A 26,512-nucleotide genomic window follows, 5' to 3' on the forward strand; every position below is an offset into this window, starting at 1 on the left:
GTCCCACCTTGTCTTTCACCCACACCCCTCAAACTACCCTTGGAACACCTCTCCTTCTGGATAAGCCTCATTTTCTCATGTCTCATGGGCTCTATGTCTCTGGGGCTTTGGAGGAAATGTTTCCTGAGAACCTACTCTCCCAGCAGCTCCTCCTCCCATGGCCATCCACTTGAAGGAGCTGAGAAAAACAAAGGAATGTTGGCCAAGTGGAAAGGTCAATGTGTGCGTGCGCCGCACACAGACACAGACACACACACACAGACACACACACACACACACACAAGTGATGTCTCTGACGTGGGGCTGGCAGGGGTGGGAGCAGTGAAATGCTTCCTGGGAGGAGGCTGAGGGCTGAGAGGTGTTTTGAAGAACAGAGTTTTGGCCCAGTCTGGACTATGAGTGCAATACCCACTCTGGTGGAGCCCAGCTCCAGTGACAAGAAGAGCCCCATCTGGCTCATGGGTGCTTGGTGTGGAGAGAGTCCCTGGAGCAGGACTCTGCCCTGAGGAGCATTTTCTGGACACCAGCCCCCGAGGCATGCCATCAGGGCATCATTGGTGCCAGCATAAGCATCTCACTATTAGGGTCTGTGTGGGTGAGACGGTGCTGGAGGTTGCCTGGAGGAGTCATGGCAGTCCTAGGTTCCCACAGCCCTCAGAGGCTACCTCTGGCACTTGGCCCTGCCTGCTTCAACCAGGCCTGGGTCATGGAAGCAACTGTCTTTCCACTGAACAGGAAGCTTTGGCCACATACAAGGCTCCCTGCCTGGGCCTGCTATGTCTCCTCCTGCTCAGAGATGAGCATCAGTTTCCGTTTACTCCCATTCCCCAGCATCCAGGCCCAGCCACTCTCCAGCCACCCTGAGGTCTGCATTATGGTCAAAATTAAACCTCCAGGGACCTCCTGTATCTTGAGTCTCAGACATGGGAACTCCAGCTTACTGCCCCAGAGTGACTCTTGGAGTGACCCGTTAGGTGGCCCACGTGAGCCAGGGAGGGGTAGGGAGGACACATCCACCATGAGAGGCTGTTGAATTTCTGGCAAAGCTCAAGCCTACTTCATATTAAAACTGGTCTAGCAGGTTGGTGTCAAAGGCTGCCCAGGCTTGCCCAGGGTCTACTTCTGGAGAAAGAGGGCCTTTATGAGAGCTCAGGAAGTCTGGGATGTCCTGTGCACAGACCCTGAGTCTTCCTGCCTTCTTCGCCAGGCCCCTAGGCCTTTAGACCCCTGGCCCCTCACCCTTCCACTTCACTGTGGGCAACCGTGCAGGGTGGAAGGGTCCCCACCTGAGAGTGAGGTGTGCCTAGTCATGGGCCCCAGCCCTACTCAGACTGTGTCCAGCCTTGGCCAGGAGAGATTTACTCAGTTAGTGGATTAAAAGTCCAGCCTAGGTGCAGGGACTAGTGAGATGTATACGCTGGCACCAATGATACCCCAGTGGCGTGGCCAGAGGGGAGGGTGGTATCCAGCAAACAGTCTTTGGGGGCAACAAGAAATACCTGGATGGCTTAGTAGCATCTTTGTCCCGAGGGCGTTCCAGAGGGAGACTTGTGAATCCAGGGAGGGACACCACACAGGATCAATCTCCATCTCACCTAGCGGCAGAATCCTCTAGGGCCCAGACTCCAGACCCCCTCCTCCAGAAAGCCCTCCTGAATCTCCCCACCTTTCTGCATGCCTTCTGAACCTGTGAGTGCCTAGGCTTTAGCAAGCCAGCCCCTTGGAGCCAGAATAGAGCAGTGGTTACACAAACAAGGTCTGGAATCAGGATGTGAACGCTGGCTCTGCCTCTCACCACCCCTCTCTGAGCTTTCTCTCTTCAGCTGTAGATGGGGACAACCTCTGCTAGTGGGGCAGGAACTCTGCCTAGAGGCACAGAGTTGCTGCCCTCACCTCCTCCTGCCCCTGCTCCCACACTCTACCCTCCAGATCCCATACTTCTCAACCTTCTTTCTGGCCTCCTGCCTCCAGGCCCTCATGCGTACAGATACCTCCCTTAGAAATGAGGGTCAGATCCCAGCACTCCCCTGCTAAGCTCTGAAGAGGTGCTTTGCCATCCTTGAATAAAATCCACGTGCTTCCTTCGCCCTTCCCACCCCTCCTGGGCAGCCCCTCTGGGCTCTAGGTTTCTGCCTCAGGGACATTGCACCTGTAGTTCCCTTCACCTGGGACATCCCTTCTGCAAGTTGTCTGCATGGCCAGCTCCTGCTTTTGCCTGGTCTCCAGGCTCAGTGCCACCCAAAGCTGCAGAGCTATCCCCAACGCCCCCTGCCCCTGGCTGCAGGGTGTCCTTGTACCCAAAGCTACTCTCCCCACCCCACCCCCGCTTTTCTTTCTTTACACTCTCAAAGCTTGTCCTATGTACTCATTTGTTCACCAGTCCACTCTCTCTCTCTCCCTCCCAATAGCCCATGAGCCCCATGAGGATGAGGACCGTGTCTGTCTTGTTCCCTGCTGTCCCCAGGACCTAGATGGAGTCTGGCCCAGTTGATGTCTTTGGAGCACATGTACTGGTGATGGACTTAATGGTAAAGCGTGACCTTAGTTACTGTTTGTCTGTTGTGCAGGGTCCTTGCACCCACCAGAAGACTCATCCCTTTGTCCCTGGCTAGCGTCAGCATGTGTGCTCTTTTTACTAGGCCAGGACCATCCAGCAGTGATCGTGTTGGCCAGAGGACCTTCAGTATCTGTTAGGGTGACTCTCTAATTGGGGTCTGGGCAGGTGTCATTCACTACCCTGGTAGGGAAACATGAAAAGAAGATTGAACCTGGAACATGTTGGGAGTCAGAAGTAGCTGGCAGCCCCTCCCCAGACAGGAGCTGGGCCCTGGCTTGAGCTGCGGCCAGGGTGAAGAGGACAGGACCTTGGTGGCCTCCAAGAGCTCTCAGCAGGCAGGGAGACCAGGAGATAGAAAATGGTGTCCAAGAGCAACTTGCCTGAAGCTACCATCCCTGTCCTCCCCACCTCATGTAGCAATCCAGGGGACAAATGGGCAGTCGGGACCTCCCAGGGTTAGCTCTGCTCTGAGCCCTACTTGTTGAGTGGCCTCAGTCAGCCCCTTGCCCCCTCCGAGCCTCGGTTTCCTCATCTGTAGAGTGTGGGTAATATTTTGACTTCACTCCCAAAGTTGTGGTGAGTGCTGCCTGAGGTGCAGGCCCTAGCCCCATGCCTAGCACCTGGCAGGCACCTTGAGACATTTTCCTCTGTGGACAAAGCAGAGTTCTCTGTGCTTCCTCTCACCACAGCAGCTTTCTGTCTAGGCTGCAGCATAAGATAGGGAAGAACTTGGCACTGGCCCCTCTGTGTCCACTACTTGTCTGCTAGGTGACTCAGATCTAGGGGTGGAGCAGACAGAGGGGTTACCTCAGGCATTCTGGAAGCCATGAAGCAGCTGAAATCCAGACTGAAGGAATGAGGAACTGCAAATATCCCTGGCTGGGTCATGGTGACCTGGAGGAGGCGTGCCGTCTGGCCCCACTGACAGCCAAGGGCCCAGGCCGCCACCAGCAACAGGGAAGGCACATGGCTGGCCTCCTAGGCCTGGGTCCCACATCCAGGAAAGACAGCCCTCCCTCCATCACGCACCTCTTGCTCACTCTCACCCAACATCATGCCTATTCTTTGCCATGACTGCCTCCGTGTCCCCAGGGTCCCGTGTGAACTCCATGGTTCTTGCTGTCTATCCTCTTCTTCACTCCTCCCTGTACTCAGCCTGTCACTCCTCACGCTTGGTCTCAACCTGCCAGGATGTATCTCTTCTACTCGAAGACTTCTAATTGCTTGAGGGCGAAGACAACAGGAAGGTTAGGATTGTTTCCAGAATAAAGGTTAGAAAGCTATGAACAAAGTTTAGAGAAGTTTTCCTATGGGGCCCTCAAGCAAAGGCACGGGAAATTTCGGGATACAGGGAGATCTCAGCAGCTAGTGTTCCAAAGTCAGGCTGTCCAGTAATGAAGGGTGTTTTCATTTTAATTGCTCTTCCACACACTTCTGGTGTGCTGAACCCTGAGAGAGAAGAAGGGATCCCCCAATCCCATCCAGCCTGGACCAGAACCTGGACACCCCGGCCCCTCACTGGCCCCTACCCCAATTCAATTACCCTGCCCCACTGCTCAGAACAAGCCCTCCTCAGGTCACTGTCAGGAATGTGCCCCTCCCAGTCATGCCTCGGTGCCTTTGCACCACTGTGCCTTCTTCCTGGGAGAACTGGCCCTGACTTCTCTGACTACTGGTTTTCTCATCTCAAAAAACACTGACCCCAGGAGTGGTCCACAGCTGTCTACCCGCTAGGTATTCTCCACTTGCGATTTGGAGTTGGCATTTCTTGTTTACACATCTCTCAGGGCTGGTGCACCTCTGCCACCCTCCCCCCAGGTCCCACCTGGCAGTGTCCTGGACAGTCACCCTGCAGGCAGTCCAACTGGCCTTCATCCCCTAGCTCCCATTTTCCAAGGGGACAGATGAGAGGAGAGAGGCTGCCCCCTGTCTCCTCCACTCCTCAATGAGTCCCCAGCATGGACTGCTCAGCCACATAGGATTTCTGGGCCTCTCCACTTGCCCAGATATCAAATGGAGAATAATGATAACAAGATCAAAGGGGACACATTGTGTACACAACTCAAGAGGACCCAATGAGGGCTCCATACATGAAAGGTATCATTTTATTATAGAGGTAATAAAATAAAGAGGTAATAAAGGTATAATGTCATTACAGAAAAATCAGTGGAAGAGAAAAGACCACCAAACTGTTCTTTGTTAGAATTATTACTTCATGAAGTCTTATCAGATGTGTATTTCTTTCTTTTTCATGTGCAGGCACCTTCCTGGGCAGGAAGCAGACCCAGCAGAGCTGCAGCGGTGGCCCTCAAACCAGCAACCCCTCTTCCTGACAGCACAGGCACTCTCCTGGGGTCTGCGCCATAATGAGACCAGCTCTATGCAGATACAGCTCTGTCCTGTGAGGGGGTGAGACACAGGCTCTGCTGGGGACTGAGGCTCCAGCTGCATTTTCTTATCTACTGTAGTTGTCCATCCTCCCCAAATAGGGCTGGGGGGGAGAAGAGAGTGGACACATTCACAGACGGGTGGGTCAGTGCCAGGACATCCAGGATTGCCTTGGTTTTTGCAACTTGTCTCAGGGCTCTCCAAGGGAAGAACCAGAGAAGCCAGGGCACAGTTGGGGTCTCTGGACTACCAGGGCTCAGGGCACAGAGGTGGGGTTGGCTCACCCCTGACACCAACCTCGAGGAGAATAAATAAATAAATAGTGTATACTTGTGCAGTCCCCTAGCCTGGTTTACCCCTCAACAAGGGGATTGTCACTGTTGACCTCAGTTCTTCTGCCCGTCAAACTCCCAGAAACAGAGGCTGGCTGCAGACAGGGGTGCTACCCGACCCCAGGGATTGAGAAACCAGGGCTGAGAGTGCCCATACAGTTCAGACGGCCAGGGCAGGCAAGTGAGTGGAGGCCTGGGCCCAGCCCACAGGTGAGACAAGGTCCTGCCTGTCTCCCCCTCCTCTGACACATGGCTCAGCATAATGAAGCCACATAGGACTTGGGGGTATTCACCTCCAAGTTGTGTTACACCTCCCCTCTCCCAAGCCTTGCTCTTGCTGGCTCTTCCTGGGCCAGTTGCCAGAGGTATGCAGGCACCAGGATGCCTGAAGGAGGGACAGTGGAAGCCCAAGTCCAGCTGGGGCTGGTGTCCCCTCCAGGGTGCGACTGGGTGAGGCTGGGCAGAGTGCCCGGCCCAGTCAGAGCTGGAAGGGGTACTGTCGGAGGTAGTCAGCCATGCGCCGGGGCAGTGGCAGGCTGTCCACGTCGGCCACTAGACGGTTGATGACAAGGCGGCACAGGTGCTGCAGGCTGCGGGCACTGCTTCTTCGCACAAAGGGCTGCACCAGTTTTAGGTGTACAGCAGTGGCTGCTGGAGGAGTAGGCAGCACTGGGTCACTAGGCGCATCTTCTTTAGGCATAGGCAGGGCCGGGGTGGGAGCAGGATCGGGGCTGTCGCTTCGGGTGTCAGCAGCGCAGGAGGCCACATAGTGCTGCACAAGGCTGACCACATCTGGGAAGGCCAGGATGCGTGGCCTGGACAAGCAGTTGGAATCCAGACGGAAGCTGGAGTTGGCATACTCAATGCGCACATTGGTGGGGCCACGAGTGGTTTTCACTGACAGCGTGAACAGGTAGCTGGGGTGGGTGCTGTCACGTACCAGGAACGTGCCTTCTGGCATCTTCTGCAGGTGTTGCCGGGCCTCACTGGCCGTAATGGAACCCCAATACCAACCTAGGCAAGTGCAGAGGGGGCCAAGGGACATAGTGGAAATTAGCTGGGGGCAAGTCAAGGCAGTCCTTCCTGCTTTACACTTCCCTGGAGAGGGCTGTGCCTCTCCCATCAGACTCTCCTGGGCAGGGCCATGCCTCCCAAATCGGACTCAATGGCAGAAATAAGCTTCTCCCATCAGACTACCCAGGAAAAGGCCTGCCTCCCCCCTCAGACTCACCAGATTCCCGAAGGTAGGAGAAGGTCTTGGCTATGCACAGCAGATCCTCCTCGGGGTCCAGCGCCTTTGGCTCACTCTCTGTCTGGGCTTGGGTCTCCTCTGCCACCTCCTCCAGGAAGGCCCCAGCAGGCAAGGGCTGCATGACTGGGTCGGGCAGTTCCAGGGACTGGGCCCACAGGGGCCGCTGCCCAGTCCGCTCCACAGCCAGCAAAGGATGAGGTCTAGAAGGCAGTGGATGAGCAGTGAGTGGAGGACCCATGCTTCCCCCATCTCCAGAGCCTCCCCACCCATGTCCCAGACTAGCTGCATGACCTCTGGCTGGCCCATCTCAACTTCTACCCAGCCATGGGCTCAATTAGTCCAGTATCTCATTCCCCACTTGTCATCACAAAAGCCCCCTTGATTGTTTCCATGTGTGGGTCCTCTTTTGAAAGATTCTTCTCTACTCCCTTGCATTTACTAAACAGTAATTAATTGCTGCCTATTTTGTATCAGCCAAAAACACAGATCATTCCCTATAAGCATTTCTAGTGTTCTCACCACACTGATAGAATCCAGTGCAAAGTAGCGTCATGGTTGCGCCCTCCTCACTGAGGTGGGCTGATTAAATGGCCCACTGATTGAACGGTCCTAGTTGAGTGTCGGATAGATCTGTGTGGAGTCCTCCAGAGAAGCCCCAGGATTATGGTAGGCTGCCTGAGGTCACACGCTACCTCCCCATGGACAGGAGTGTCTCTCAGAGGGACCTAGGTCCACACTAGCCAGGACTTAGAGACTGAAATAATCCCCTACCCATACAAGTCAGCCTATCCTGACCTCTGCTCCTCCCAGTGGATGTTCTGGGGTGAACAGTGGCCTCTGAAGGCACTGGCAAATCTCACCTCCTGTCAATATGAGCTCCCACCAAAGGGCAGGGTACTTGACCCACATTCCAGATCCCACTCTGACAAGCCAGTCCTACCAGGCTCTATGATTTTGTACAAAGCTTGCTTGTCACCGGGCTTCAGTTTCTCTTTCCCCCATAAGGGGTCCCACCAATCCATACACTGAGAGGTTCAGTAACATCATATTCTTGGATGGCTGGGGTTGGGAGAACTGAGCTGACCAAAATCTGAGTAGTAGCTTCCTCCTAGGGGAAGCCCACCCAGCATGGCGATACTAGGGCTTCCCCCTTGGGAGAGCAGCAGGGACTGGCTCTACTTCCCCAGGAAGAGACTGCTGCTCCTCTCTCACTCCTTAGAAAATACATCTCTAGGCCTCAGTTTTGGGTCTAGTCTCTGGCTGGGCCTCAGGACATGGAGCTAATGAAACCATGGCCTTGCCCTCAAGGAGAACCAGACCAGACTAGCTGGGGAAGATGGCACTAAGAGTAATTATAACGCAAAGTCATAAAAGTGCAGGTGTCATGGGATAGTCAGGATCTGCTTGCTCCCGAGCTGAGTCTGCCAGGCCAAAGGAAGGAGCTGGGGGAAGGGACCCCAGGCAGAGATGACAGCATGGCAAACAGTGCCAGTATTGCTTGTGAGGCAGGGAGAGGTAGGCAGGAACCAGTGGCAGGAGCCCGAGCTGACTCCTGTGTAGGTTACAAGTGACCCTCTAGGTTTTAACAAACCATGGCCCTATGACCACTCAAAGGGAGAAAGGGCCACACAACTCTGGCACACCACAGCCTGCCAAAAACTTTTCCACACCTACTCTGGCTGTATTGTGGGAGCTCGGAAATCCCTCTTGGAGAGCTAGAGGCCAAATTTTGAGATGATCTGCCTGCTGGGGCCCAGAGCTACCTTCCCAGGAGCATGGTTGCTACCTAGAAAGTCAGGCTAGAAATTCTGCAGGTGGCCACCTCCAGATAGCTTAGCCAGTCCTCCGACACATCTCACATGTGGGCGTGTGAACAGCTGTGTTGATCACCACAAGCTCCTGGTGAGTGACTGTGTACCTGGGCAGGGTGTGTCCATGGCTGTGTCATTATCATGGTGGGGACAGTGGCTGGTGTATTCTAGGTACATGTGTGTGCCTGCTTTGGAGCCCAGCAGTCTGTTAAAAGTTTTGTTCCCCAACATCCAACACTGGCCCTAAGCTTACAAGGGGGCCCTCAGCTAGGGTAAAAAGTGAAAGAGACCCCAGAATGTAGGGGGAGGCTCCTGGGGAGGAAGGCAGTGGCGGGGTAGGTGTTCGGGAGTCCCAGAATGCAGGCAGGAGGAAGGAACTTGCTGGAGACAGCAAGGGAGAAGTAGTCTTCCCAGCACCTCTGTGTCCTCTTCCCTGGCCTCACCTTCTACCCTCCCTCACTTGGCACCAGGCCAGTTGTGATAAGCACAGCCACTCAGCCACCCAGTTCTCCCTAAGAGCAGAACACCCATTTATATCTCTTTCCTCTCTTCTTGGAGCTTCCTGAGCTCCTGTCAGATCACTGTGGCCAGCATCAGACTCTGGTTGAAGAGGATTGCTGAGGTTCAGAACAGAGTGGATGGCCAAGAATGCTCAGCCGAGGTCGAGACTCTGGCTTATCAACATCCCCTCTCCACTGTCCCCCACCTCAAGTCTGGGAAATTTGAAGATGAGAGGCAGGAGCCAAGGTCCTTCTCACACTGGGATCCCAGACTGGGCTGAGAGACAGGGTTGTGAGACGATTGTGGGGGGACCCCAGACAGGACCAGGCTAAACCCAGGGCCTCTCAAGAGCTGCTGACCTTCAGGTACCAGCCTGAGGTGAGGCAAGGATCTCAGGTTGGCTTCCCAAGAAGAGACCACTTGCTAGCCTAGGGCAGGAGAGGGGACACCAGGACAGAGCGGGCCAGGGGCTGGTCCAAGGTCACTAGCAGGCAGGGCAGCCGGCAGGCTAGCATAGAGTGCTCTGGGCCCAGAAGAAGAAGATCTGGGATTGTTGGCCACATCTTGGGAGACCCCTGCCGTTGGCGTCCATCTGCTCCAGTGAGAACCCAGGCTAAGCCCACCCTGTGAGTTCCTCCTGTAGCCAGTCAGCCCCCGGCTTCCCAGTCCACAGTGGGAATTGAGGCGAGTGTGTGTGTGTGTGTGTGTGTGTGTGCGCGCGCGCGCGCGTGGGTGGGGGGTGGGGGTGGGAGTGTCACAGTTCCACACAGAGCCTCGCTCCGGAGGCCCTTCCGCACTCAGTCACCTCTGGCCCGTAAAGCCCTCCCAATACCCAGCAGCTAGCACGAGACCCCTGTTCTCCCGTGCGCCCCGCGTGGTGGCCGGGAGGGGGCAGAGAGCTGCGCTTACCCCTGAACGCAGAGGACCATGTCCCCGCGGCAGCGGCGACTCCGGAGTGGGGACTCGGCTGGACGGCGGCAGCGAGAGGGAGCCACTGGGTGCGGAGCGCGTCCAGGGTAGGCTCCGGAGCGCGCGGGCGCAGGGCAGGGACTGAGCAGCAGAGGCGCGGACAGCCTGCGAGGGCGAGGGGGGCGGGCCGGACAGCGAGGCGGGGCGAGCTGCCGCCTAATCCTTTGTCTGCCGCGTCCCAGCCCTTCCGGGAAGCGGCGTCTTCCTAGAACCGCGGGCTAACCGGTGGGGCTCGGGCGGGGTGCGCGGGCGCCGTCGCGGGGTCTGGGGCCCTGGGCAGCGAAAGGAAATACTTTGACAGAGTTCCAAGAACTTTCCAGGAAAACGGGGCGGGGCCCCGCGAGTCGACCAATCGCGACGCTGAGGGTGGAGCCGAGTGGCCGGGAAGGGCCAATAGCAGCGCGTAGACCCGGGACTGACGCTACCCAGCAGGGCCGGTCTGAGAGATCAGTAGGGAAAGACCGGGTGGGGGAAGTTAAGGAGCGGCCGGGGCTCGGCAACCCGCGCCCAGATTGCCTTCTGGCATTCTGCGTCATTGGGGAAGGGCCCCCTTATCTCGCCGTGGAACCCGTGGCAGGGCGGGGGCGGAGTCCCTGGCTTGTCCTCCCTGCTAGCCGCTCCCCCAAGGAGGTCTGTCGGCGTGTGCAAGCGCCCCGTGTTGGGACGGCCTCTCCTGGACCCTAGGACTCTGTGTGACGGGTGTCGGATTGGGTAGCATGGGTGAGGTCTAGAGCGGGACTTAGGGCAGGGCGGGGTGCAGAGGACGGCTCCAGAAATGAGTAGGTCCACTCTCATTTCTGAGAGTCAAGCCGGCGGCCACCACAGCCAGAATGATCCAGACAAGAACGTTTTCGTTGAAAGAGTTGAAGGAGAAAGCACATCCCAACTTTTCGAATCAGGCAGACCATCCGGTCTTGGTCGGCTCTGGTTTCTGGCCGGCCCTGCCAGTCACGGGAGAAGAGACTACAGATTTGAGGAAGCAAGCATAGACGGCCCCAGATGACCCGGACTCTGGGTGGGTGGCCTCCCTCCCCTCCCCCCCGCAACACACACAAAATGCTGAAGAGAGAGTCCTGTAGCTCAAAACATCCAGCGATAATCTGGGAGTAGGGTGATAGAGGTTGGGGCCGGGTGGTGAGGGCAGAGAAGTAACACTCCCTCTTATCTACAGGGAGAACTTGATGCATTTGATCCTCTACAACTGGTGTTACTCCCTTTACGAAGAAGGAAGACAGAGCCCCAGGGAACAAATGCTAGGAAATGGCAGGGTAAGAGCTTGATCCCAGCTCTGAATCAGAAGCCCACACTCCTACCAGGACTCTCTCCACCTTTTTTCAGTTCACTGGATTCACTATGAAGCATCTTGAAGGACTATAGGGTCTATGTGAATCTTCTCCAAACCCTTGGGCCAGAAGAACTGTGGGATTGGGAGAGGTCGCAGGGTCCACTACCCCACCCTTACCCCCCCCCCCAGTGTGTGCCCCCGGGGTGCCCAGAAAGAAGGCTAGCTTTGAGATCCTGGGCAGGGATGACAGGACCATGGTGGTGTTGAAGGGCCTGAACGATAGCATCCAGGGCAGACAGAGCTCACCTTGCTCTGCCCAGAATGGCAGAGGGCAAAGAGATCTGAAAGCAAAACCCTGTGAAACTAGGGAAAAAAAATGGTTAAGTTTCAGACTTCAGGGCAGCCACTTCTCTGTAGCTTTCCCGAAGGGAAGTGGGGTTTCATCAATGTAACCCTGACAGCCCCCTCCTGAGTTGGTCAGAAGCCAGTTTCTTGCAATGAGGGTAGAGGGGATGGATACTTCATAACCCACTTTGAGGGTTGGGATAGCTGGAGAGCCTGGTATGGGGCCCCTGTGTGGACCACTTTCTTGCCAGTAGGAACTGTCCACTGTCTCATTACTATGAAGACGAAAGGACTTGCAGGTGCCATGCGACGGAGTTAAAATTTTGAACCTAGGTCTCTTATGGGACCAAATCCCAAGGTCTCTACCAAAACTATACTTCTTCCCCCTCACCATGACTATTCAACTGAACACTTACAATGTGCCAAGCACTCTCAGCAATTTGCAGCCTCATGTCATTGTCACAACTATCACATATTATCTCCTCTTTACAAGTAAGGAAACTAAGGCATGAAGAGGTTACAGTATACCCTAGGTCTCCCAGCTGGCAAGTAATGGTTGAAGCCAAGAGCCTACACACTTGCTCCTATTTCCTCTGTGGGTGCTGGTGATCCACCAACTCCTAGACATCCAGCTGTAAGGTCCTCAGTGAAGTTTCTCTGCCCCAGGCCAGTAAATGTCAGAGCACGATGGGAGTCCCTTTGAAAGCATCCCCTACAGAGGTCAGTGATTATGTGGTCTATGGTTTGTGTGTGTGTGTGTGTGTGTCTGTGTGTGTGTGTGAGAATATGACAGCACTGTGCACCTCATCTGCATGCTGGGAACAGTGATGTGCCCCTGTTCTGCCCCAAGTGCCTGCCTGCCTCAGGCACTGTGGGTCTCTCTGGCCATCTTAGTACTTAATTCTGCCCTGACTGCTCCCCAGAAGCCCCCATTCTGATTGCTGGGCCCACACTGCCACCTAGTGGTGCCCTCTCTCATGCCCTCACTAGCCAAATCTCCATAGATTCTTCCAGGATAATCCCTCCCCTGCACCCCAGGGATTGACCTTACTGCAAGATTCCCCTGCCCCTCCCTCCCAGAACAATCAGTAGATGCATTACAAGAATACACAGCAGTGCTTTCTCCAAAGTCTGGCTCATTTGGCCTCCATCCTCTCATCATGTACAGCCTCCCCTCTCCCGGAAGGGAGAGAGAAAGAGAGAGAGAGAGAAAGTTTTTCAGCCCTGACTCTCACTTTAAGCTATTCTAAAGTCTCCGTCCCCTTGGATACACAGCTATATGAAGGGCTGTGTGGCAGAGTCTGCCTGACCAGGTCCAGCCATCCCGTATACTGAATCCTCCCATCAGTGTGGAGGGGATGTGGCAGGTGGATGCTAGAACATGAGCACTAAGGGAAAACCACATATTCTGACTTTCCTGGGCTGAGTAGTTGCAAGGCATCTCTCTGATGGACCCACGTGGGGGACACGTGTGCCTGTGGAAGCATGGACATTGGTTATAGGGACTGGGAGGGGAGAAGCAGCACCTTTGCTTACTTTTCATACTTCTGTATAATTTGAATTAATTACAATGAACAAGTCTTACTTATGCAACTTAAAATTTTAATAAAAAGAGATCAGCTTAAAAAATGCAATTATAAAATTTTAAAGCAATTGTAATCTAAATCCATTTTAAAGAAAGAAGACATCTTCACAGAATATTCAGTGAGATGCCTTTGGCTGGGGCAAGGAGCCAGCCTCCACCCTCAGCTGCCTAGCCTTTTGCTCATCCGGAATGACATCTTGCTCAGCCTCAGGTTCACCAGGCTCAAACCAGTTGCCCTTAGAGAGCAGAGCCTTCTTCAGCTCCCCAGCAGTAGAAGCTTCCAGATGGGCTTTCTCCAAGGCTCTGAGATCTTGAATTAGATTCTCAGGTTGGGCTCAGGGGCATCAATCCTGAGTCCAGCTGGGCATAAATGCATGTGTGTGAGCACATGTGCACGTGTAACTGTGTGCATGTGTATTATATGCATGTGTGTTTATGCATATGCATACCTATGTGTAAGCATGTGTGTGTGCATATGTGTAAAGGTGTGAGTGCATGTGCATGTATGAGAGTATGTTTGTATATGTGGCTGTGTGAGGAGCCAGGAAGGACCAGGAGAGGAGGTCATGGTTTGAGGAAAAGAGCCCAGCCCTGAAGTTGTGCTTTGGAGTTGGAATGGGAGTTCTGTCATGACAGCTGCTAACCTCAGGTTACTTAACCTCTCTGGGCTTTTCTGCCCTGTGTATCTGTAGTGTGGGCCAGAAGGGATAGTGTGACCTGCTCCAGTCTCTGTAAGGTCAGGGGGTTTCAGGGAGAGCACTTATCCAGCATCTGGTCTGCAAGAAGTGTTCACTATGGTCAGCTGAGGCTATTATCTGGAGCCTCCTGCTTCACTGAACACTGCTAGCTTGAAGATAGCCTGAAGGAATAGGGGCAGAGCCCCATCCCCCGTCCCCACAGAACATCTGCACACAGTGGGTACCCACCAATAAGTTGTAGCGTCCTTTCACTCACTCATTCATTTACAGAACGATCACCTCTCCAAGAGCTCCTGCTCTGATGAGTCCGGACATGCAGCCCAGGCATCTGTGAGTGTGCGTTTGTTAACGCGTGGGGTTGAGGGGAGGCGCTCACTGGGTCCAAGTTCCGGAGCCAGGAGTAGGATGGCTGGGAGACACCTGAGTGGGACCGAGGTCGTGGTACCTGCAGTCCTGTAGATGGCCTGTAGATGACAGCAGAGGCCCATGCACAGCCCCTGCCCTGAGCCGCACCTTCCCAGTCCCAAGTGAGCCAGCTCGCCCATATCTCTCAGCTTCGGGTTGGGAGAGCAATGTGACCGAGTAGTTCAGATCTGTCCCAGGAGACAGCCACCCTCCCTATGGCTCTAGACAAGTTGTTTTCTCCCCAGGGGCCCTAGTTTCCTCTTCTGTGAAATGAGAGTTGTTTAACAGCCTGTATTGGGAAAACTGGCTCAAATACGTAAGGTAGTCTAAGATGGGCTTGATAAAGTAGAGATTTAAATGTACAAGGCAAAACTACAAAGCTAATGGGGAATGTCTGCCACTCCTATGGGAGGCAGAGACTTTTTAAACACAACGCCAAAAGCCCAAACCATAAGGTGAAAAGGTTGGCGGATCTGACCAAATGGCAACTCGGGATTCCTGGTCCCCAGGACGCCGTATATACCAAACGGAAGCATGAGCGGGAGCTGCACAAAAGAGGGGAGTCGCCAGTGCTAGAGAGACTCCCAGAGCCACCAGAGGCTAGAGAGTGGCGAATTCAACAACGACGAGATGCCACTTCCCTGCTAGTACAGGGGTCTCCCTTGGTGTCCCTGGAAACCGAGAAAGTTACCGCCCCCTCGGGAAGCCATGCCTCCGATTTTGTTCCGGCTCGGGGGCGGGACCCAGTCGGGTCCCGCCTGGCCCTTTAAGGCGGACCTAGCGGGGCCCCAAGTTGGGATGACGCGCGGGGAGCGAGGGGTGGAGTGGTGGGGAGGAGGTCACGTGGGCGCCGGCAGCGCGACTCTCCGCCCTGGGCGCTCCACGGCCGCCAGCTCCCGCGACCGCCGCCCCTGCCCCTCGCTGGTGCCTCAGCAAGGTGGGTTGCCGCCAGGTAAGCCCTCGCCAGGTACGCCTTCCCCGGCCCCCTCTGCGACCTCCTACGGGGTCCTCGCGGCCTTTAGGCGCTCGGCCCCTTCCCTTCTTGACACGTGCGCGCGCGGTATTCGCTTGTACCCGGCCGCGCGACCACCGCCCCCTGCTGCACGTCTGTACTCTCAGGCGTTCGTCCCGCACTCCCAGCTTGCCCCGCGCCGGCGGCCCAGCCTTGTTCAGAGGGGTGTGTTGGAAAAGTCTGGGCGGGACTCACTCTTCCCCTTTCCCCCAGGTGCCACTAGAAGCACCAGGCTGGGGCCGCCTCTGAGCGCCCCGCGGGGGCCATGGATGGTGAAACAGCAGAGGAGCAGGAGGGCCCTGTGCCCGCACCAGTTGCACCCGGCGGACCCGGCTTGGGCGGTGCTCCGGGGGGGCGGCGGGAGCCCAAGAAGTACGCAGTGACCGACGACTACAAGTTGTCCAAGCAGGTGCTGGGCCTTGGTGTGAACGGCAAGGTGCTGGAGTGCTTCCATCGGCGCACTGGGCAGAAGTGTGCTCTGAAGGTCAGTGAGCCCTCACTGAAGCCTGGGGTGTCCTGGAGGGTCCACTCCTGACTCTGGGGTTCTGGCTGGATTCATGTGTTCAGGCCCGAAGGAGGTCTTTTGTTCAGTTTGGCTGCCCCTTCCATGTGAAGCTTCTCTGACTGGAATGGATCCGTTTCCCTTTGCCAGAAGCTGAGACCCCACCAAGGCTTGGGGTGGGGCTACTTATTCCCTGTGGCCCCTGCCTGTCTGGGCTGGAGTGGTGTGAGCCTCCCAGGGCTGGCCAGAGGACAAGGCTGATGCCCACTGCACCTGTGGAGCCTCAGGAGGCTGCTGATGGACTCCTGATGAGTCGCTGGTCCTATGTTGAAAGGGACAAACCCTGCTCCAACCCATCCCTGGTTCCTGGGCAGAGGGTGGGCCAGCCATCTAACCACCTCTGCCTATAAGCTCCCTGGAGACCTGGTCCGCTGATATAGGTGGCATAGTGGGGGTAGTGGTGATGCTACGGGTGGGTACCTGGTTCTGGCTTAAGACATACAGTTCTGGGCCTAGGTCCATACCCCATACCCAGAATCCCTTGAATCTGTCATCTCTGGGGTCTTTACTCATCTGTAGCTTGTGCCAATGGCCACCTAGATAGGTAGAGCGCAGGAATAGTGGCTCCTGGAGGCTAAAAGTACAGCAAAGGCTCTTCTCATTTTACAAACATTTAAATTATGAGTCCAAGTGCAGAGTCCTCTAGATATGGCTAATAGGTATCCTGTGTTTGCCAGTTTCATGACCTTGGATGATATTCTAGACTCTTGAAGCTAGGCTTCTACATCTATTCATGGGGAAAGATAAGGAGTTGTTGTGAAATTGAAATGAGATTATCCATGTAAAGCACTTGGTACAGGACCTGATACCTGTACGGATCTGGAGAGGTTACAGGATTTATTTAAGGCACATGATCTTAAACCATCTGAGCAGGGACCTGGGCCCAGCTCTTTGTGTCTTTTTCAGGACCACTAGTGCCAACGGAGGAGGTTGTCTCCCCAGGGTAGCCTTGGAGGGGATCATGCAGGTGGGTCCAGGAGAGGATCAAGGTTGGACTGGTGGGGCTGGGCCCCAGGTATAGCTTCTTTGCCCACTAACCCAGCAGTCGAATGGGGTGGGGGAGCTTTCCAGAGTCTCAGGAATGGGATTCTCTGAGTCTTTTAGGGAAAAAGTGGCTTTTCTGAGGGCAGGTGGGCATAAGGGGATGAGGAATGAGAGTTTTCATCCCCCTCTGGGCACCATTTAGCCCTTCCACCTGTGCTAGGATTGAGGGCAGTCTGGGTGGGTGAAGCCAGAGAACCACTTCTCAATACCAGGGCTTTGGCCGCATGGGCCAAGACTGAGCTCTGACCGGTCCCTGTGGTGTCTAGATGCTGTGGGTGAGTCACAGATTGATTGGGAAGCCAGAATTTGTGGGTTCATACAGTGCCAGCTTTAAGTAAGGGTAGACTTAACCCCTTCCCCATAGATGCTTTGCCTGATGAGTGACTTGGGAGAACTTCTGACTGCAAGAACTTCCACAGCACCTCATCAGTGGTCTCCTTGTTCTGGACTGGGAATTGGGTCAGGCCTGTGGGTTTCCCTCTGTACCCCTTTATGGGTGAGCATGGCTGGGGCTACTAGCTTGGGACCTTCAGGATCTGGCCCTAAATTGGCCCTCAAAGGGGACATGGATTAGATGGGCTCCCACTCCAGGACCTTCCTGTTCTTAGTATCCCTAGTGACCAAGCCTAGAAGTCCCTACCCAGCTAAGTAGACATTTACTGCCTCCCAATATTGAGCTAGCACAACCTCTGTTATAGACATTTTACCTGTCCTGTGAGTGGTAGCTGTGGCCATGAGGAAGGAGGTGGCACCTCCCCACTTATAGCTTCTGCCCATTTCCCAGGAGGGCCAGGACCTAGGGACCTCAGTACATGGGCAGGCCTGGGCCTAGGGAGCTTAGCCAGCTCATGATGGGTCACAGACCTCTCCCTGCATCTTCCTAGCCTTCTCCCCGCCGCTGCCCCGGCTCAGCCTAGGCAACAGTCATGGGCTCTGTGTCTTTCTGCCTCCCTGGTTACCAGGTTATTAGGCTGGCCTTTCCTCGTCTTAAAACCTGAACTTAGGCCGGGCCGCGGTGGCTCACGCCTGTAATCCCAGCACTCTGGGAGACCGAGGCGGGTGGATCACGAGGCCAAGAGATCGAGACCATCCTGGTCAACATGGTGAAACCCCGTCTCTACTAAAAATACAAAAAACTAGCTGGGCATGGTGGCACATGCCTGTAATCCCAGCTACTCAGGAGGCTGAGGCAGGAGAATAGCCTGAACCCAGGAGGCGTAGGTTGCGGTGAGCCGAGATCACGCCATTGCACTCCAGCCTGGGTAACAAGAGCAAAACTCCATCTTAAAAAAAAAAAAAAAAACAACCTGAACTTGTTCAGGCCATCTCTGCCTTTTGTCTCATGCTCATCCTCTTGGCTCTGTTGCCCAAGATGGCAGACAGTGCTTAACAGGAAGCCTGAAACGCGGCAAGCACTCATAAAACAGGAAGAGCTGTGGCCACTGTCCCTGTAACTGTTTCTATTCTGTGGAGGCCCTAGATGAGGCGGTCCCTCCCTCCCAGGGAGCTGGGCCTCTTCCGCTTTCCCTTAGCCCCTGACCACCTGCTTGGTTCCTCTTGGCCTCAGTCATACTCAGTGGCTCCCTCCCAAGGCCACCTTCTGCTGCCAGTGCCGCCATTCTACTCCATTCTACCCCAAGCACTCATTGCTGTCCTCTTGGCAGGAACTGGAGGACTGCCTTTCTTGGAGAGGGTGTATGGGCCAGGCAGTCCTCCAGTTTCTGCTCCTCCTGCTGACCTCTTGCTTGTGCCCTCTCCCAGGCTTAACTAGTTAATTAGTACCCTTCAGCTTTACCTCTAACTGGGCACAGCCCTGCCGATTTTCACACATTGGTTACCCCACCACATCCAAGACCCAGCCCTCAAACTTTATCACATATGTGAAAATTGGGACCCAAAGTAAGTCACATGGCTTGAAGTGGGGAGTGTAGCAGAAGCCAGAATTTTCTCCCTTTCTGACTTCCTGCCCAGCCCTCTTGTGGTTTTGGCCTCTTAGCAGGCAGAAGTGACCATGACACTTAGAATCTCTAAATAAAAGCAATAGACTGGATGCGATGGCTCGTGCCTGTAGTCCCAGCACTTTGGGAGGCCAAGGCAGGAGGATCACTTGAATCCAGGAGTTTAAGACTAGTCCTAGCAACTTAGTAAGACCTCCATGTTTATACAAAATTTAAAAATTAGGACTGGGTACGGTGGCTTATGCCTATAATCCCAGCACTTTGGGAAGCCAAGGGGGAGCTGATTACTTAAGGTCCAGAGTTCGAGACCAGCCTGGCCAACATGGCGAAACTCCATCTTTACTAAAAATACAAAAATTAACTAGACGCAGTGGTGGGTGCCTGTAATCCCAGCTACTGAGGAGGCTGAGGCAGGAGAATCTCTTGAACCTGGGAGGCGGAAGTTGCAGTGAGCTGAGATCATGCCACTGCACTCCAGCCTGGGCGACAGAGTAAGACTCTGTCTCAAAAATAAATAAATAAATAAATAAATAAAAATAAAAATAAATTAGCCAGATGTGGTGGCACATGCCTGTAGTCCCAGCTGTTCAAAAGGCTGAGGTGGGAAGATTGCTTGAGCCTAGGAGTTTGAGGCTGCAGTGAGCTCTGGTCATACCACTGTACTCCAGCCTGGGTGACAGAGTAAGACCCTATCTCAAAAAGAAAGAAAGAAAGAAAAGTAATAAAAGGCCTTATGGAGACATAATGGGGTCTGCAGGTAGGGTCTTCTTTCCTGCCCCTGTGTTCTAGACTGTAGGGCTGGGGGCCCTTCTGCTCTGACCCCTAGAGCATGTTGGAACCTCCTCTGGGTTCCCAGTGCCGTCTTCGTCCCTTGTTTGTTAAGGAAAGTGGCATGGTAGGGTGGTGGATCCACATATCCAGGTGACCCCTGCAGAGTCCTCTGGGTCAAGTCTTTGTAGCAAGCATCTTCCTTCTGGTTCCCAGGATCTGGAGAGGTTGCTGGGGCTGCCGTCTCTGGGACAGTTTCCTTCTCCTTGATGCCAGATGGCTGCTGGGACCCAGGCTGCTCTGCATGTGGTATCTCAGTGATGCCTCAAAGCACAACACAGAAGAGGGCATATTTCTCCTGACAGATGGGAAAGTAAACTCTGGAGACCCTGAGGAGAGGATCTCACAGGGATTTGAGCTTACACAGGGATTTGAGGATTTGGCTGTATAGTTCTGAGCCTCTAATTGTGGCATTCGAAGCCTCTGCAGTCCAGCCCACCTCCCTTTTCTACCTTAGGTGACATCTTTCCTTCTCCAGCACTGAGAAATTTCTTCCCATCTGTCAAGACTCAACCCCAGTGTCACCTCTTCTATGAAGCTGCCCAGAGTTCCTGGTTTTGGGGCAATGGAATCTTTTTTGACTCCTAAAGCCATAATACCCGCCTTTGACTCAAATCTCCTTTACAGTACCTGGGCCCAAAACCTGGCATATATCAGGGACTCATGAATGCTTATGAAAATAACCAGGCTCTGACCTCTCTGAGCTTTAGAAGGAGCATCAAGAGCTGGACTTTATCTAGGTTGCTCTTTCTCCACAGGAGAGGGGTTCTTTGATTCCAGCTTAGAGATAAGCCACAGAGAAATGCTATTTCTCCTCTTCTAAGGTCTGGGAATTCACAATGGAATCTAACAGTTCCACTGCCCCAACAGACCTCTTGGGGAATTCCTGGGAGAAAGGAAATGCCCATTCATGAGACCATTTCTGCCCTCTGCCTGCTGTCCAGGCTGCACCTCTGAGTAGACAGAAGGACTCTGTATAACCAGAATGCCGAAAGGAAGATAGAACGTAATGGATGCAGAGACTGGGAAGCAGTGGATCCAGAGCCCAGTACCCTGGATGCCTCACCCTCCCTGGGGGGATGGTGCCCACTGCTCCATGGGTGAGGCTGGCCTGTTGGGGCTGGTGCTGTCGAGCTGGATTTGAAGCCGGGTGAAGCTGCCAGGCAGGCCAGGCCCTTTTTCATTTGGCAGCCACCAACCCCTCACCTACCATCTCCAGACTGGTCAGATCAGCCTCCGCAGGGCCACTTGTTAGAGTCAACAAATCAGGAGGCACCTGGTGGGACTGACAGCCCCGTAAAACAGAGTCCCTGGAAATGGTTTCACTGCCCCCTGGGTTCTCCCAACGCTGCTCCTCACCTGGAAGAAAAGAATCTGAGGAGCTGGAGTATTAACTGCCAGGGATGGGCAATTTGCTTTTTCATGGGGATCCTGAGGAGGGCATCAAACCCTACAAAATGCAAATAGTGGAATTTTAGGCAGAGGTTGATTGTTCTGAGATGCTTCGTACCCGTGCCTGGCTGGCCTTGCTTACTGTTTTCGAAGCTGCGCTCCCAGCCTTCTCTCAGGATCACCTCTGCTGGGGCTTCTAGGATCTTTTCCCATCCCATCTAGGAGCTGATGTCAGCTCTCCAGGCTTCAGGCCTTGGTGCTGTGGATCCTGATACCCACATAAACGGCTAACAGTTTTTCAGAGCATTCTGCCTGGCAGGCCCTGTCCACAGTGCACAACGATGCTCAGCATGAGTTATCTAACTCTTATCACTCCTATTATATGGATGAGGTTCAGAGGTCAACAGCTTGCCCAAAGTGCACAACTAGTGGGAAGGAGGGCTGAAATGTGAGCCTAGGCAGTTTGATGCCAGAGTCCTAGCAGCTAAGTCATCTCTCTCCTCATGCAAGTCTGTGGGGACATGGGAGGGTCTCTGGGACTTGACCCTTGGAAGGATGTTGGCATTGTCCTCTCTGGCTCCACTGAGAGCCCTGGCAGCCCCAGCTTGGGCCCTGAGTGATGCTGCCAGTGTCTGCCTACATCTGCCCAGTTCTCCTCACTGTATGGAACTCCATGCCAGTGATTGGACAGGCGGCAGTCCCATGAGGCCAGCACACAAGGACCGTGATGTCTGCAGAGGCCACCTCAGAAAGGTTGTGTGCCTTTTCCCAAGCCTTGTGAGTCTCAGACAAGCACAGCCAGGCAAAGCCCAGAGCACTGTGGGCAGGAAGTCAGACTGGTGAGTGGGCGAGTGGAAACTCTATCTGGGCTGGGCCAGCTAGGAGAGGCTTCCTGGAAGCGGTTGCCAGTTTAATCCAGACCTCTGGTTTGAGAAGGATGTGGATGACAGACAAAGGCACAGGGTGTGTGTGTGTGTGCGCATGTGTGTGTGTGTGTGTGTATGTGTGTGTGTGTGTTTAGACACTCAGCATCTGCTGTGGAGTACCAGTTTCCTGCTCGCAGACCTGTGTTCTGGCAGGATGCGGTTGACCTCAGTAGGGCCAGTGTCAAAGTCCTGACAAAGCCTGGGAAGCTGAGGAAGGACCAGAGGAATCTGTAAAGGAAGAGGCATTTGTGTAGGGCCTTGAAGGGTAGAGCACTATTGCTGAGGGTGCTGCAGGGACTTCTGGGTCACCTAGGCTGTTGTTCAGACTGTGTGGGAAGGACCCAGTTTTCATTACAGCAAGTCTGTTATATGTCTTCTGAGCTTCACACTTGAGGAAGTGGAGTTAGATCCCTCATCTTCCTCTACTGGGGACATCATCATGAGAGACCCTGCGTGGAGGCAGTGGTTGGAACATCTGGCTCTGTAAGCCCCCAACCTCCCTTTGCTCCAGGTTGCCATGTCTAATGGTGAAGTCCCAGGCAAGAGCTGAGGACATCCTTAGGTGAGAGGGGCATTCCAAGCATAGCTGTGCCGTGAGAGTGCACAGTGAGCCCTTCCTGGAGAGCTAGCTCTGCTGCTCGCAGGACAGTGAGACCGTGGCTCCTGCAAGCGCTGGGGTTTTCCCAGGAGAACTTTAGTTCTAATGCTCTCCCTCCATCTATTTGAGATCTTGTGTGGTCCCAGATGGGAGGCCCCACCTGCGGTTGAGAGAGGACCAGAGCTCTGGGCTTAAAATCCTTTCTGCCACATTCTCCCCAAGTGACATCGGACAAAAGGTAGTTTCATAATCCTTTGCAAAACCATCATCTTTGTGGCATAGTTGAACCCTGGGTTTGAATATGTGGCAGGGAGCAGGATCTAGTTTCGGTGACTGTTACTATCCCTGCGTTCATGCTATGAGACAACACAGGCCAGCAGACACTCTCAGATGGCAGGGTTCTCATTTGGGGTGGCCTGGGTGCATTTGCTGGTAAAACATTATTGCGCTTTATGAGGACTCACTTGGGTTCGCCCTGCACCTGGGGAAGCCAGCCCCTTGAGGGACAGGAAAGAAAGGTGTGCAGGGAGCTCTGGGTCCTGGGCTCCTCCCCACCCTCCTGCCCTTTTGGAACTAAGTGGATTAGGCCCTGTGCAATTGTGATTAAAATCCTGCTGTGTGGGAACTGTGGAGGTTTTGCTTAGAGCAGGAACATGAGGCTCCTGTTCGGGAAGCAAGGAGCCTCAGGAGGCCCTTTCAGCACTGGACAGGCGGGAGATGCTGAAAAGATTGCTTTTGCTTTTGAGGCGGGTTTGGGATTAGGGTTGCCTTTTTCTTTAGACTAGGTCTTTGTCTTTGCTGCCTTCTCCTCGTGGCACTAGCGATCTTCCTGTCCTCTGCCTGCTCATCCCTCTTTCTCCTTTTCACCTGTTCTTCCTGCTGTCGCTCTGTACCCCGTCTCCTGGGCCTTACCAGTCTGCTTGTCTCATGTGTTTCAGGCCTGAAGGCCTCTTCTCTGCAGCCCGGAAGGCTGAGGGCAGGTGGAGGACAGAGCGGGGTCAGGTCAGGTGCTGAGGATTCAACCTGGTCAACCTGCAGCTCACTCCCTCGCCGCCACCCCAGGGGAGGGTGGGGGCTGGGCAGGAAGAAGGAGTGCCTGCTATACCCATGCTACTCACAGTGTCCCCTCCTCCTGCCCGCCTTGACTAGGTGTCAGCAGCCTTGGCAGTCAGAACAGTGGAGTCAGTAGTTCTTGGGCTGAGCTGTAACCTGAGAAGGTCCCCCACCACCAACCCCATGACTTGTGGGACGTCAGCTTCAGCTGCAGTCTCTGCTATTAGCTCTCCTTTTACAGTCCAATGGTCTGAGACTTCTGCTTGGGACAATGGTGTAGAACCAGGCACAGTATGACCCCCAAAGCTTCCTTGGCCACAGTCAGGGATGGATGGGGCTGAGATCTGACCTGAGTCAGAGTCTTAGAGTCAGCCAGAGGAGCTGGTGGGAGTCTGGGAGGGCTAAGATGTGAGGTGTAACCTGCTTCCATTTTACAGAGGGCAGAACTGAGTGTGAGCTGCACCTGGCTAGCTGGGGTGAACAGGGTAGAGCACTATTGCTGAGGGTGCTGCAGGGACTTCTGGGTCACCTAGGCTGTTGTTAGGTCACCTAGGCTGCTTAGCCAGGGCCTTGAGCTGCCACACTTGTTGTCCCATTCCTAAGGGTTCAGCCTCCACAAGGGACCCATAGCTCATCCATAGATGTGCATTTAACATTATAGCCCCCTTCTCAGGATGTGGCAGAGGGACTAGCAGGTGCTCTCTGTGCTCTCTGGCAGGCAGCAGCACAGAGGACTGGGGGATGGCAATAAAGGCACCCACTTGCTGAGCACCTCCTACATGCCAGGCACAAACATGGCAGAATCAGAATGGGTTATCAACCCCATGTCATGGATGCAGAGACTGAGGTTCAGAAAGTCAGAGTAACTCACCCAGGGTCACATAGTAGGGACATGGCCCTGTGCTGGAACCCAGGCTTGACTCTTAGCCATTCTTCCCTGTGTGCTGGCTCCACTGGGGATCAGGAGCCACAGTCTGCTCATCTGCAAAATGACGGCCTGGACCAGGCACAGTGGCTCACGCCTATAATCTCAGCACTTTGGGAGGGCAAGGCAGGTGGATCACCTGAGGTCAGGAGTTCAAGACCAGCCTGGTCAACATGGTGAAACCCCATCTTTACTAAAAATAAAAAAAATTAGCCAGGCGTGGTTGTACACACCTGTAATACCAGCTACTTGGGAGGCTGAGGCAGGAGAATCATTTGAACCTGGGAGGTGGAGGTTGCAGTGAGCTGAGATTGCTCCATTGCACTCCAGCCTGAGTGACAAGAGCAAAACTCTGTCTAAAAAAAATAAAGAAAAGAGGGCCTGGGTGTTCTGCTTAGCCAGGGCCTTCCTTTTGGCTGTGAAGACATGTTAGGTGGTCAGTGACCATGGGCAGTGCCAGGGAAGCAGGCAGGTTGGGGGGGCCTGCCTTGCCCACTGCTGGGGAGGCTCTTGCAAGTGGATAGCATGGAAACTGGTCAGAGGGTGCCCCAGGATGCCTCTCCCATGCCATTCAGCAAATGGTGTTGTCAGGGGGAACCATCAGGGGCTGTATTCTGCCAGGGACAGGACCTCTGGGGGTTATGACTCAGGTTTGGGACCCCTTCCGCTGTACTTCATGGCCTAATTAAGTGCTTGAGTCAGGCTGAGCCAGCACCAGGGTGTGTCCTTACCCTAGGCAGGCCCAGGAGACAGGGAGTGAGTCACTGCAGCTATTCCCATGGCAGGAACAAGCAGTGTCCCTCAGAGCTGCCAGGCCACCACCCTGGTCCCCTAGAGGGCAGGGCCTCCCCCTCTTCCTCATAGCTATGGCTCCACAGTGTGATCAGAGACTAGGGAAGCCTTCTGGGAGCTGGCTGGGTGTTGATGCCTTGGGAGCCATCTGGCTGAACTTGAGCAGGAGGGGATAGGGGCCAGGGACTGAGGGAAACTAGAAACCTGGACAGCCAGTGCCCCTGCCACTTTTGGGAGGAGTCTGAGGAGAGAGATTGCTGCCTGTGCTCACCCAGGCCTGTATGGGGAGCTGCAGGGATGTGAATGAAGCCAAAGGATGAGGGAGAGATGCTGAGCAGATAAGAGGTAGAAGGTCAGTGTGGGGGTGGGGATGGAAGGGTCACTAGGGTCTCTGTGCCATGCCTCTGGGGGTGAGCCAGTGCATCTTCCCACGCCCACTTCTGATTCCTTTGTCATCTCTGTGATGTCTCCTCCAGGCAAGAGAGACCAGCTGTCATTCTTCTGAAAGCTAGAGGGTGTTGGTTCCCCTCTCTCCAGAGCTGGCCAGAGGCATGGCCTGCTGGGTGCTTCAGCAGGGGTCACCTAGGCATGACCTCACTTGCCGTGGCCACCCCCAGCTAGGGAGGGTGGCATGGCCCTTTGTAACCCTGTGCCAGCTATGTGGGCATCACTGCTACACAATCGGCCAGTTGGGAGCACATATTTCATGGCTGGCGAGGGGTCTCTTCACGAAGAGAGACCGCTGATGGGACATTATTTCTTAGATTACAATAAAATACTTGCGTTAGCTAAAATGTTCCAGTCTTATGATGAAAATGTCCTATTTTTACACTGTCATAGAAGAAATAGAACCAGGGTAAAGTTTCACAGATTATGTAGCTGATTTTGATACAAAAATTCCTTTTTCCTCTTTGAAGTTAAAGGAAGATACCAGAACCTGGATCTTCTGAGTATATACTCAGGGGGCTCGTAAGTGGTCTCTGCAGCCTCCCCTGGCCCTCTGTGGGAAGGTGGTGGGCAGAATGCTGGGATCCCACACCTGTCAGGGGCAGAGGGAGTACTGATCCTGCCACTTTCTAACTGTAGAACCTCTGGGGGAGGGGAGGAAGCCATAGCTGTCTCTGGGCCTCTTTCCCACCTGTAACACAGGCGCCATGTGGGAGGAGAGTGGGTGCCCAGTTCACAGATCCAAGCTAGGGCTCGGGAAAGTGAAGGGACTGGCCAGGGCCACATACTTTGCAGAAGGGACATTGTTCAAAAGGCTGTGCAGAGTTGGAAGGGGTGTAAAGGTGTC

General features: G+C 54.4%; 3 protein-coding genes across 6 annotated transcripts in view; 2 read left to right on the forward strand and 1 right to left on the reverse strand.

The window, feature by feature from the left end:
* HEMK1 (HemK methyltransferase family member 1) overlaps positions 1 to 5,264 on the forward strand; it is a 37,298-nt gene extending 32,034 nt beyond the window's left edge. The window contains exon 12 of the transcript XR_001109855.3: positions 4,817 to 5,264. The gene's annotated coding sequence lies outside the window, so the exon portion shown is untranslated. The remainder of the gene's footprint in view (positions 1 to 4,816) is intronic.
* On the reverse strand, positions 4,641 to 9,893 carry CISH (cytokine inducible SH2 containing protein). Of its 3 annotated transcripts, none has more exons than XM_012467845.2 (3): positions 9,751 to 9,893; positions 6,509 to 6,729; positions 4,641 to 6,291 (listed from the first exon to the last, which is right to left on the reverse strand). In XM_012467845.2, exons 1-3 carry the CDS (start codon positions 9,768 to 9,770, stop codon positions 5,756 to 5,758), a joined length of 777 nt encoding a protein of 258 aa, XP_012323268.1. In that variant the 5' UTR covers positions 9,771 to 9,893; the 3' UTR covers positions 4,641 to 5,755. The 3 variants fall into 3 exon arrangements, with proteins under 3 accessions (XP_012323268.1, XP_012323269.1, XP_012323267.1); XM_012467846.2 differs by lacking the exon at positions 9,751 to 9,893 and adding an exon at positions 8,441 to 9,459; XM_012467844.2 differs by lacking the exon at positions 9,751 to 9,893 and having other exon boundaries at positions 6,509 to 8,103.
* A 1,088-nt stretch (positions 9,894 to 10,981) lies between these two features.
* MAPKAPK3 (MAPK activated protein kinase 3) overlaps positions 10,982 to 26,512 on the forward strand; it is a 35,314-nt gene continuing 19,783 nt past the window's right edge. The window contains exons 1-3 of one of the 2 annotated variants that reach the window (XM_064367130.1): positions 10,982 to 11,078; positions 13,994 to 14,053; positions 15,354 to 15,624. In XM_064367130.1, coding sequence (XP_064223200.1) covers positions 15,406 to 15,624 — 219 coding nt within the window. In that variant the 5' untranslated portion in view covers positions 10,982 to 11,078; positions 13,994 to 14,053; positions 15,354 to 15,405. Of the gene's footprint in view, positions 11,079 to 13,993; positions 14,054 to 14,989; positions 15,081 to 15,353; positions 15,625 to 26,512 lie in introns of those variants that run through there. The other variant, XM_012467841.2, reaches the window with a different exon arrangement.

This window comes from Aotus nancymaae, unplaced genomic scaffold (assembly GCF_030222135.1).
Source record: "Aotus nancymaae isolate 86718 unplaced genomic scaffold, 86718_ANA_hifiasm-v0.15.2.pri h1tg000067l, whole genome shotgun sequence".
Lineage (NCBI taxonomy): Eukaryota > Metazoa > Chordata > Mammalia > Primates > Aotidae > Aotus > Aotus nancymaae.

Excerpts from the sequence above, each read along its gene's own strand:
- CISH (XM_012467846.2), bottom strand. The coding sequence starts at position 8,571 with ATGTTGGGGAACAAAACTTTTAACAGACTGCTGGGCTCCAAAGCAGGC. Across the intron at positions 6,730-8,440 it reads ACACCCTGCCCAGGTACACA|ACCTCATCCTTTGCTGGCTG; the intron begins GTCACTCACCAG and ends ACTGCCTTCTAG. Across the intron at positions 6,292-6,508 it reads CTCCTACCTTCGGGAATCTG|GTTGGTATTGGGGTTCCATT; the intron begins GTGAGTCTGAGG and ends GCACTTGCCTAG.